We start from the raw sequence: 12,877 nt of genomic DNA on the forward strand, positions 1-12,877 counted from the left end.
CAACCCCTAAAAGAGATCGTAAGAAATGTTCTACTTGCTGCCAAAAGCTGGACAATACTGTACACTCCCAGAAAATGTGGAGGATGGTACCCTTAGAAGTAAGGCACCTCCAGCACCTATCTGATGATGTTGGATATATTCACGACAAACGACTAGGAGTGTAATACCACCTATACATTATTTTCCTAGACTCTTCCAAATGTGTAGCGCACTTAGAGAGAGAGTAAGCTAGATTGAAAGTGGCTTCCCAATCCTGCGTACTTATAGGGATTCCCAGATCTCTCTCCCAATGCCCCAGACAAGGAAATTCCTCCCGAAGCAAACCCTCACACAATACCTTATAAATTTTTGATATCCCTTTGCATGTTTTATCCAGATTAGTGAATGACAATTCAAAAGGCGTTTTAGGGGAATCAATCAGAGGAGGCAATGTACTAAACAAGTGACGTATTCTAAGGAATTTATAGAAGTCCCTACGGGGTATGTTGTACTTCAGACATACATCATTAAATGCCATTAGATGAGTTCGCTCCATAATGTCAGAAATACACTCAATGCCGGACAACAGCCAATTTTGGATATCAATATCAGGTATCAGAAGCGGAAGCAGTCGAAGAGGAAGATCAGAAAATCTCACCGGGATTATAGGGTGAATAACAGTACATTTTTTCCAGATCTTGAGCCCTGCATCAATCGTTAAAAAAGAAGATTTAGATATTTTAGCACCAGTGGACAATAGCCACATGCGCGCTTCTACAGAAGATCCATCAAGTAATTCCTTTTCCATAGAAATCCAATGTTTCATAGGAACTTTAGTCTTCCACATTCTGGCTTGATCCAAAATTGCTGCATAATAATAATGAGCCAAGTTCGGGAGACCCAAACTCCCTTTAATAATTGGCTGGTATAATACCTCCGCAGCTACTCTAGGGTGGGAGTTTTTCCATATATATTTATTAATTATACCTTGGAGTCTTTTAAGATAAGATACCGATAGCAGAATAGGTAAATTTCTAAATAGATATAGTATTTTTGGGAGGATCATCATCTTAACCGCAGAGATTCTCCTTACCCATGATGCCTCATACTTCATGTACTTGGATAAGTCTGCTTCTATCGCAGATACCAATGGTATATAATTATATTTATATAAAAGAGGGGTAGGTAAGTTGTATTCCTAAGTATGAGAAAGAGTGCTCAACCCAAACAAACGGAAATTTCTTCCGGAGAGAGTCCAAAAGAAGACGAGAAATATTCATACTCAAAACCATAGACTTGGTAACATTAAGCTTATAATACGAAACTGCACTAAAAGCCTCCAATATCTTAGTGACCTCTAATAGAGAGGTCTCAGTGTCAGATATAGCGATGAGCACATCATCCGCAAATAAGCCAATTTTATGAGATATATCCCCCACCGTTATCCCACTAATAGCAACAGATGACCTAATGGAAGTAGCCAACGGCTCCATCACCAAGGTAAAGATGAGTGGAGATAAAGGACACCCTTGTAGAGTCCCATTGGTTGTTACAAATTTTTGATGTACATCCAGAGGTAAATACCAATGCAGAGGGAGAAGAATATAGGGCCATTATACTATGATGCGCCGTACCATGAATTCCAAATGCCTCCAGAAGTAACCGCAAATATCCCCAATGGACCCGATCGAAGGCCTTCTCCGCGTCCGATCTCGCTCCACCAAGCCCAACAAGTCCACAAAACGCCTTGTGCTATCAGATGAGAGCCTCCCCTTTACAAATCCCACCTGATCCTGATGTATCAAATCAGGCAAAATGCCGGCTAGTCGTTCCGCAATTATTTTAGCAAACAATTTTAAGTCTGTATTCAGCAATGATATAGGTCTGAAGTTACCCGGTTTGTCCGGAGTTTTCCCCGGTTTAGGTAAAACAACTACTGTAGCTTTTAACATTTCCACAGGGAAATTACCACCTTGCTGTACATCAATAAACAGATTCAATAAATGGGGTAGGAGAAGAGAACCAAATTTTTTGTAGTAGTCTACCGTGAGACCATCGGGGCCAGGAGCCTTATGAGGTTTCAAGGACTTTATAGCCTGCAGGATTTCAGTTTCAGATATACTAGCAGAGAGCATCTCCAACTGATGAGAGGTGACTGAAGGCAAATTCATGTCCTGTAGAAAGGAAGAAATCATGGACACAGAAGGCTGTGGGGTATCTAAATTATCCTTGAGATTATATAGATCTGCATAGTAATCTGCCAGTACATTTGCTACGCCTTGAGGATCAAATACCTTTTCATTCTTACTATTATAAAGGAAAGGAATCCTAGATTGAGCAGATCTCTGTTTGAGATGCGAAGCTAATAAGGCGCTGGTTTTATTGTTATATCCATAATAACGTGCCTTCACCTTTCTCAAGGACTGCTCATATTTATAAAGGTCAAGTTGGTGGAGTTGATTCTGTAAATTCTTGAGCAAAGCAGCCCTGTGTGGACAGTAAGACTGCTTGTTGGAAGCACTTAATTGAGTGATGCTGGATGACAACTGAAATCTCAATTCATTTTTCTGTCTTTTATCTCTAGCTGCAATACTGATAAATTGACCTCGCATATAAGCTTTGTGTGTGCACCAAAGCGTAGCCGAGGACACGTCGGCAGTATCATTGAGCAAAAAAAATTCTTGCAATAAATCAGCGGAATTGTTAGCAAATTGAGGGGCAGATAGAAAATAATTGTTAAGTCGCCATTGGTTCGCAGGAGGAGTACTATATCTTTCTGCAATGGATAAATAAATGGGCGCATGATCGGACCAATCGATATTACCTATTTTTGTAGATCTTATTCTACGAAACAAAAAAGCATCCGCAAAAAACATATCTATCCGTGAATATGTCTTATGTGGATGAGAGAAAAAGGTGTAATCTTTCTCTGAAGGATGCTGGAGCCGCCACACATCTAATAGCATTTCTTAACTTCGTTTACTTAATTTTTTTTGCACCGGTACATGTCATGCGCCAAATTGTGTTTTACAACAATTTTACTACATTGACCATTTTGAAGTGTCTAGAAAATTAGCACAAAATATTACTGTACGTGTACCTCCGCTATAAGGTGACTTAAGACGTTTCTAGCTAGCTAGACTACATATATTATGTCGAGTACACGATTTTGAAATGTTTTTCCTGTTAGAGGTATTTTACATGGGCTAATGATCGTTCATTCCAAATTCTCGTTTGTCAGCTGATTGGATCTTTTATGCAGCCCAGAAAATGGTCGCTTGTGAGCAGCACATATACCCCTGATGGGCTGCCATCAAAATTAAAATTGTATGGTAATGAATGTTCGTTCGATCATTGCTAGATTTTAAATAGAGCAAAAGAGCGCTGATTGAAATGTTGTCATCAATTGGCGCTAGTATACCGAAAATCTACCCTTCTAAAAGCAACTTTGAGCCACCTTTACACTAAAGGCCAGTGCAGCGACAGCCGATCAACGAGACATGGTTGATTGGCGCTCATTTGCTCCTGTCACAAGGAGCTGTGGATGGGGACGAGCGGTCGTTACTCCGATCGCTCGTCCCGATACATTATTATCATGTCGCATGGAGATGTGCTGCCAACGATGATATTTAACTTTTTTAAAACTGATACGATCAGCTGATGAACAAGCGTAAAATCCCATTTACATTTTGCTAAGCAGCACAGTTCACATATGGTAAAACTTCCCGCCAGTGTGTTAGATACTCTAATCTTACTGGAGAAGCAGTAAAGCTGGTTTTACAAGTCGTGGTCAAAATGTGATTTTTGTTGCATTTTTTCTGAAAGTATACAAATAAACAAATGATAATCAATGATGCCCCTCAAGTGATCTATATCACTGAGCACTGGTCTGGATTTTAAGCTGTTCTCACCAAATGCCTTTGTTTTGTAGAACTCAGGAGTCACATGGGTCAGATCATGTATTGCCTGCAAGCATTGACTTAAGAGAATCTTGTAAGTATTCTACTTTTTTTCTATTTTACTATGTATTGCCTGAAATCTGTTAATGTACAAATTTGCTATCTTCTGCACACGTTTGTATAAATGGTTCCTACAGAAAAAGACCACTTTTAATATTTTATATTTATTCCTTGTGTTTTTAAGTGTGGATGTATCTTTCATTCTTTTTTTATATCCTTTCTACCACAGCCAGTTCTAAAGAGGCTCTGTCACCACATTATAAGTGCCCTATCTCCTTTATAAGGAGATGGGCGCTATAATGTAGGTGACAGCAGTGTTTTTTATTTAAAAAAACGATCTGTTTTCACCACTTTATTAGCGATTTTAGATTTATGTTAAGGAGTTGCTTAATGCCCAAGTGGGCGTGTTTTACTTTAGACCAAGTGGGCGTTGTCCAGAGGAGTGTATGACGCTGACCAATCAGCGTTATGCACTCCTCTCCATTCATTTAGTCAGCGCATAGGGATCCTTTTCGATCGCTATGTGCTGTCTTATACTAACACATTAAAGTTACTGAAGTGTTTAGACAGTGAATAGACATTCCACGGAATGTCTATTCACAATCTCTGCACTTCGTTACTCTGTCTGTGGTAGTTACAGCAGAGCAAGCGTAATCTCGCGAGATTACGCTGTAGATGACAGGTTACAACGAGATTACGCTTCCTCTGCTGTAACTACCACAGAAACAGTAACGAAGTGCACAGATTGTGAATAGACATCCCGTGGAATGTCTATTCACTGTCTAAACACTTCAGTATCATTAATGTGTTCGTATAAGACAGCACATACTGATCTAAAACGATCCCTATGCGCTGACTAAATGAATGGAGAGGAGTGCATGACGCTGTTTGGTCAGCGTCATATACTCATCTGTACAACGCCCACTTGGTCTAAAGTAAAAACACGCCCACTTGGGCATTCAACAACACATTAGCATAAATTTAAAATCGCTAATAAAGTGGTTTAAACAGTTTGTTATTTTTAAATAAAAAGCACTGCTGTCATCTACATTATAGCGCCGATCTCCGTATGTAGGAGATAGGGCACTTACAATGTGGTGACAGAGCCTCTTTAACTTTCCTGACATTTTTCTAATCTGAGAAGTCTCACTCTATGTGATTATAAATTTGGAATGCTTTTACTTATTCAAGCATTTCTAAGACTTTCTTGTGACACATTGTAGATAAAGAGGGAGATGTGCTGCCGACTCGATAGAAATGTATGGAGACAAGCTATAAGAGTAACGAGCGCTTGTCCCCACTATCTTAGTGGTAAATTTTGGTTGATATATTGTTTACATGTAAAAAAAACAACGTTTTTCAAAAATTTGGAGAAATTTGCATTTTTCAAAATCTGGTTTTTGATCTGCTTGTAGGACACATAGTTATACCACGCAAAATAGTTACTAATTAATATTTCTCAAATGTCTACCTTAGCATCTGTAAGTTTGTGAGGTCTCTATGTTAGAAACCCCTTATAAATCCCCCTATTTTAAAAACGGCACCCCTCAAAGTATTTAAAACTGCATTTTGGAAGTCTCAACCCTTTAGTAATTTCACAGGAGTTAAAGCAAAGTGAAATTTGAACATTCCATTATTTTTTTGGTTGCAGATATTACATTTTAATTCTTTCTGTAACACAACTCAGTATTTATTACCTTGATTCCACTGTATTTTTATTACGTTTTTATTGAGAAAAGAGCAAAGAAAATACACTAACAACATGGGTATTACATATCCTTTATTACAAAAAAGGGAGTAAAGAAAACCTGGACCGCACATCCACTTGCTATACTTGATCTATTGCGGCTTCCGTACATTTTTTAAATTGTGCTAACATGAGCTCCTTAGTAACTTCAAGGCGACCTCTTTCATGTGGGTCCCTACTCTACCAAGTGTAGTATCGCATGGCAACCAGTGCCGCTGCAACACAGCACCTGCAACCCAGGAGGCCAACAGCACCCATGCTGCCTGTCTAAGCCTTTTTGGCTCTGGGCCACTTCCCCTACAGCTACTACACCATAGCAACAAAAATCACCACTCAACACCACAAAAAAAATTAATAGATGGTAGAAGTTCACCATTCCTTGTAGTCTCAGGGGCCAAACTGAGAACAAATAGGTAGAAACCCTCATGCAATCTCCTGCTGTTGAAAAACACCTGGTACAAATTTAAAGAATATACGAACATGTTTTTTGTTGCTGTGGTGCTGTCTGTGTGGGGGGACGTGGCCCAGAGCCAAGAAGGCTTAGACTGGCAGCATGGGTGGACTTACAATGGTCAAATCTACCAAAGAGAAGGCGAAAGGGCGCGTTAGAAATGTGGTCTGTTGGCACTCTGTGAGGGAGCTGCAGGCTCAGACATCCATCACGGTTATTGGTCAGGCTCCTGCCCCCGATTCTGCGGTTTTAAAAAAATATCCCAGATGTGGCCCTAGAATTCTATTTGACTGCAACACAAACCTTGGAAACGAAGGAGCACCTTGTGGATCTTGAGGCGTGCATTTTATTAAAGTATGTTTTAGGCACCATGGCAGGTTTGCAGAGGCCTTGAGGTGCCCACACAAACCCCCCCCCCCTCCAAAAAAAAGTACACCCTACAAGCAATCTAAGGGTGTAGTACACATTTTAAAGGAAAGGTGTCAAGAAAAAAAAAAATTTCATATCAATTTGCATTTAGTGTTTTATTATAAAATCTTTTATTTGTGTGTTTTGTTTTTTACTTTTTTCTTTTTTCTAACTTTTACTTCACTATGGGGGCTGCCATTTTGTTTTTCATCTCTGTATGAGTCGATTAACGACACATACAGTGATGTAATACGGCAGCTACAGTGCATAGGAGTCAATGAACGGGAGCCGTTCCATTGACTTTGCTCTATGGCTCTGTCCTGCGCAGACGCAGGTCAGAGTCACACAGAGCAGAGCAGCTGTTTGCAGGGAGAGAGCAGGCGCCATCTTGAAGACCAGCTGCACTGCAGGTAAGATGTGTGTCTCTGCATGTCCCTCCCTCCCCGAAACGCCCCCCCCTCCCTCCCTTGTGTGAAGGACACACGATGAAACTGTACTGGAAAAGCCCTGAACGGTAAATTTCTCTAGTTGTGCTGAGACTGTTTGGGGATGTGACTAATGAACCTCTGTCTCAGCACAATTAGAGAGATTTATCGTTCAGGGGTCTGGGAAAGCTGGGTGACCACCATTACCGCTCCTACTGGAGTGTGAGAGGTTCATTAGTCATATCCCCAAACACTCCACTAGGAGGAGTAATGGTGGTCACCCAGCTTTCCCAGACCCCTGAACGATAAATCTCTCTAGTTGTGCTGAGACTGAGAGGTTCATTAGTCACATCCCCAAACAGTCTCAGCACAACTAGAGAGATTTACCGTTCAGGGGTCTGGGAAAGGTGGGTGACCACCATTACTCCTACTGGAGTGTGTTTGGGGATGTGACTAATGAATCTCGCACTCCAGTAGGAGGGGTAATGGTGGTCACCCAGCTTTCCCAGACCCCTGAACGGTAAATCTCTCTAGTTGTGCTGAGACTGTTTGGTGATTTGACTAATGAACCTCTCCGTCTCGGCACAACTAGAGAGATCATTCAGGGGTCTGGGAAAGCTGGGTGACCACCATTACTCCTCCAGGTGGAGTGTGTTTGGGGATGTGACTAATGAACCTCTCACACTCCAGTAGGAGGGGTAATGGTGGTCACCCAGCTTTCCCAGACGCAGATACAACCAGGAAAGGGCTGGATGGACGGGCTGAGGGTGCACAGGGTTTTTGGTGACCCCCTCTGTCATGTGATCGGACCTAGGTTACCGGGTCATCAGACGGGGTTCATGTGACTATAAATCTGTCCATAACAAGAGACAGTGCACTCAGGACAAGCCCTGCCCCGTCGGGTCATCTCAGGACAGAAGGGGTGTCCGGATTGGAGACACAGCGCTGCACCTGTCCTCAGGTTGTGTCTGGTATTGCAGTTCACCTCCATTGAAGTGAATAGGACAGAGCTGTAATACCACAAACGACCTGAGGACAGGTGCGGCGCCACGTTTTCCTGGACGACCCCTTTAAGACTTTTCCCGTGTGTGTGTGGCAGAGCGAAGTGTGCACGGGCGCCGCTGATACTTCATAGCCGCTTATCAGCTGTTTTGAAGAATCAACGGCGAGCACACCCCCCCCCCCCCACACACACACACACACACACACACACACACACACAAATCCCCCAAACACGCAAAATCAAGTGTAATCAAGCGTAAAATGTGCAAAAAAAAAAAACATGTCAAATACACGTCGTGTGAAACGGTCAACTGAAAAGTCATTCACTTCACTTTCATCATTCTAAGGCTGGGTTCACACGACCTATTTTCAGGCGTAAACGAGGCGTTTTACGCCTCGATTTACGCCTGAAAAAACGGCTCCAATACGTCGCCAAACATCTGCCCATTCATTTGAATGGGTTTCCCGACGTACTGTGCCGACGACCTGTAATTTTACGTGTCGCTGTCAAAAGACGGCGCGTAAAATAACAGCCTCGGCAAAGAAGTGCAGGACACTTCTTGGGACGTAATTTGAGCCGGTTTTCATTGAATTCAATGAAGAACAGCTCCAAATTACGGCCGTAATTGACGCCTCTCAAAACGCGAGTACGAGCAATTACGTCTGAAATGACGGAGCTGTTTTCTCCTGAAAGCAGCTCTGTCATTTCAGACGTAAATGCAGTTAGCGTGTGCACATACCCTAAGGGTATGTTCACACACAATGTTTTCAGCTGAAAAATCGGAAGCAGAACGCCTACAAGCATCTGCCCATTGGTTTCAATGGGAAATATGGCGTTCTGTTCCGACAGTGTTTTTTACGTGGTAGTTTTCCAAAAACGGCACGTAAAAAGACGCCCGACCAAAATGAAGTGCACATCACTTCTTGGGACGTTTTTGGAGCCGTTTTTCATTGACTTTATAGAAAAACAGCTCCAAAAACTGCCGTTAAAAAACGCGAGTTTGATTAAAAAATGGCTGAAAATCAGGAGCGGTTTTCCCTTTGTTTAGTAAGCGTGTGAACATACACTTAGCCTTTTGGTGTGTCCTATAACTTCTTCCAGCTGCAGAATCACAACCAATATGGCTGCCGGTCACTGCTTAGCAATTTGAAGACACCTTTACCTGGCTTGTAAGAGGGGGGTGAGGTTCCCTCCCAGATTTACAGTAGCTGTGAGTCAGGTTGCTTTGCCTTATTCACCTTGCTGTAATTCTGGGAAGTGCTCCCCCTTGTGGCCAACATTGGAAAACATGTCAAATAATTATTTAATTTTTAATACTTTCCACCATACGGAGAAAAAAAAAATACAGCAAAAAACTTAAAAAATATAATAGAAATAAGTAACGACACTTAAAAAAAAAAAAAAGGTTTAATTTGCGACACATTCCCTTTAACCCCACAGGTGTATTCTTTTATTAAAATTGGGCTCTAAAAATGAAAAAACATAATGTTTTTTTCCAATAAGATTGTCGTTTTAGCTCCATTTTTCAATTTTAACGAGGAATAAAGGAAAAAAAAGCACACCGTTTTGTAAAGCAATTTCTCCTGAGTACAGCAACACATGTGATCATAAACTGATGTTTGGGAACACGGCAGAAGGGAAGGAGCGCTATTTGGCTTTTGAAGCAGCCATGTCACATTTAGAGAGCACCTAAGGTACCAGTACAGTGCCCTGAGAAGTGACCCCATTTGGGAAGCTATACCTTATCGAGTGGTATAGTGAGCATTTTGACCCAACAGTTGTCTTGCTGAATTAATAAGAATTTGGCCATATAAAAATCTAAATTGGCATTTTTTTTCCAATAAGATGTTTTGGCTATGCTTTTTATTTTCACATTGATTAAAGAAGAAAAAGCACCCCAACATTTGTAAAGCAATTCTTTTGAGTATGGCAATGTACCATATGTGTTTAATAAACTGCTGTTTGTGCACACAGCAGGACACAGAAGGGAAGGAGCGCCATTTGGCTTTAGGAGTGTCGATTTTGCGGAGTTTGTTTCTGGTCGCCAAGTCGCATTTGCAAAGCTTCTGTGAGACCAAAACAGTGGAAATTCCTGAGAAGTGACGACCTTTTAAAAACGACACCTCTCAAGGCATTCACCTAGGTGTGCCTTGAGCATGTTGATCCCACAGGCGTTTGCAATATCCACTGCACACTAATTTCTGGAAAAGTGAAAATGGAATTTTTTTCCATAGATATGTCATTTCAATATGTTGCACCATTAAAACAAAGCTCTGTAATTATTATCCCGTGTTTCTTGATTTTAGAAACTCCCTACATGTGTTCCTAATCTTTTGACTGGACATGTGACAGGTCTCTGGAGTGAAGGAGCACCATGTGCATTTGAGGCCTAATTTGGTGATCTACTCAGCATTGGTTCTCAGCAGAGGCTCTTGGGTCAAATAGTAGAAAGAAACAAAACAATGACTTCATTTTCGAAATTACTTAATCCCTTTAGGACGCAGCCTCTTTTGGCCTTGTGGCACAGCCCATTTTTTCAAACCTGACGTATCACTTTATGTGGTAATAACTCCAGAATGCTTTTACCTATCCAAGCGATTCTGAGATTGTTTTCTCGTGACATGTTGTACTTTATGATAGTGAAAAAATTTGGTCGACAAATGTAATATTTATTTGTGAAAAACACCAAAATTCAAACAAAATTTGCAAAAAATAGCATTTTTTTTAAAATTGAAGTGTATCTGCTTGTAAAACAGACAGTAATACCACACAAAATAGTTATTACTAGTTAACATTTCCCATATGTCTACTTTATGTTTGCATCATTTTTTGAACATACTTTTCATTTTTTAGGACGTTACAACGATTGGAACTTTAGCAGCAATTTCTCACATTTTCAAGAAAATTACAAAAGGCTATTTTTTCAGGGACTAGTTCAGTTCTGAAGTGACTTTGAGGGCCTTATATATTAGAAAGTTACCATAAATCACCACATTTTAAAAACTGCACCCCTCAAAGTATTCAAAACTGCATTCTCAAAGTCTCTTAACCCTTTAGGCGTTTCACAGGAATTAAATCAATGGTGAGGTTAAAATTTAGAATTTAATTTTTTTGGGCTGAGATTACAATTATATAGTACGGCTGAAAAAAGACACATGTCCATCAAGTTCAACCAAGGGACGGGAAAAGGAAAGGAAAAAATTTCAAAACATAGGAGCTAATACTTTTTTGTTCTAGAAAATTATCTAACCCTTTTTTAAAGCGATCTACTTTCCCTGCTGTAACCAGCTCCTGCGGTAGGCTATTCCATAGATTCACAGTTCTTACAGTAAAGAAGGCTTGTCGCCTCTGCAGGTTGAATCTTTTTTTTCTCCAGACGGAGGGAGTGCCCCCTTGTTTTTTGAGGGGGTTTTAGATGGAACAGGATTTCACCATATTTTTTGTATGTGCCATTAATATATTTATATAAATTAATCCTGTCCCCCCCTTAGTCGTCTTTTTTCAAGGCTAATTAGGTTTAATTCTTTTAATCTTTCCTCATAACATAGATTCTCCATGCCCCTAATTCGCTTCGTTGCTCTTCTTTGTATTTTTTCCAACTCCAGGGCATCCTTTCTATGAACTGGAGCCCAGAACTGAACTGCAGATGAGGCCTCACGAATGCTTTGTAAAGTGGCAATATTACATCCCTGTCCCGTGAGTCCATGCCTCTTTTAACCAGTTAAGGACTAGGCTGTTTTACAGCTAAATGACCAGAGCAAATTTCACAATTTTGCTATGCGCTTCTTTAGATGACTATAACTCTGTAGGTGAATAAAGTTCATCTTTGAATTTTACACTCTTTTTAAAGGACAGATAGGGCTTTGTTTTAGTGGCATTTGTCAGTATATATCATTTTTATTTTTTTCTCTAAAGTGGGCAAAATTGGAAAAAAATGCAAGAATTTAGCAAATGCGTCAGTTTAGGCTAGTATTTTTCACACACGGTATAGTCCACGGACAAAATTCATCTCCTTTCACATTCTTCCACTTCTCCCGTGCATGGGGATACCAAATATGTGTGCCTTATTCGCTGTGCGGGCATGTGCCAGGGCTTGGCATAAAAGGAGGCTTTTTGGCCTTTTCGGTCCAGGAATTTTGCATTTGATTTTAGAGCCGCATACTGTTTTCTGGGGGGCCTAATGCTGCTGAAACATTAGAAACACCCCATAAATGACTTCATTCACACAAGTAGACCCCACAAGGTTTTCTTCAAGGGGTTTATCATATTTTTAGACAGTCCAGTTTTCTTCTGAAAGTTTCTTGAATAAGATGGAACAAAATAAAATCAGCACTTTTTTAGCAAATGCGTCAGTTTAGGCTAGTATTTTTCACACACGGTATAGACCACGGCCAAAATTCATCTCCTTTCACGTTCTTCTACTTCTCCCGTGCATGGGGATACCAAATATGTGTGCCTTATTCACTGTGCGGGCATGTGCCAGGGCTTGGCATAAAAGGAGGCTTTTTGGCCTTTTCGGTCCAGGAATTTTGCATTTGATTTTATAGCCGCATACTGTTTTCTGGTGGGCCTAATGCTGCTGAAACATTAGAAACACCCCATAAATGACTTCATTCACACAAGTAGACCCCACAAGGTTTCCTTCAAGGGGTTTATCATATTTTTAGACAGTCCAGTTTTCTTCTGAAAGTTTCTTGAATAAGATGGATCAAAATAAAATTAGCAATTTTTTAGCAAATGCGTCAGTTTATACCAGCATTTTTCACACACGGTATAGACCACGGTCAAAATTAATCTCAGTTCACATTCTGCCACTTCTCCCGTGCACGGGGATACCAAATATGTGGCCTTATTTATCACATAGAGATGTAGGAGGGCGGAGGATAGAAGATTATTTCACATATC

At 40.7% G+C, this 12,877-nt stretch overlaps 1 protein-coding gene across 26 annotated transcripts in view; it reads left to right on the forward strand.

Moving 5' to 3' along the window:
* AFDN (afadin, adherens junction formation factor) overlaps positions 1 to 12,877 on the forward strand; it is a 529,325-nt gene that overhangs the window by 243,390 nt on the left and 273,058 nt on the right. For all 26 annotated transcript variants that reach the window (XM_075862614.1, XM_075862630.1, XM_075862615.1 and 23 more), the window contains one exon: positions 3,911 to 3,972. In XM_075862614.1, coding sequence (XP_075718729.1) covers positions 3,911 to 3,972 — 62 coding nt within the window. The remainder of the gene's footprint in view (positions 1 to 3,910; positions 3,973 to 12,877) is intronic.

Source organism: Rhinoderma darwinii, chromosome 4, assembly GCF_050947455.1.
Source record: "Rhinoderma darwinii isolate aRhiDar2 chromosome 4, aRhiDar2.hap1, whole genome shotgun sequence".
In the NCBI taxonomy this organism is placed as follows: Eukaryota; Metazoa; Chordata; class Amphibia; order Anura; family Rhinodermatidae; genus Rhinoderma; species Rhinoderma darwinii.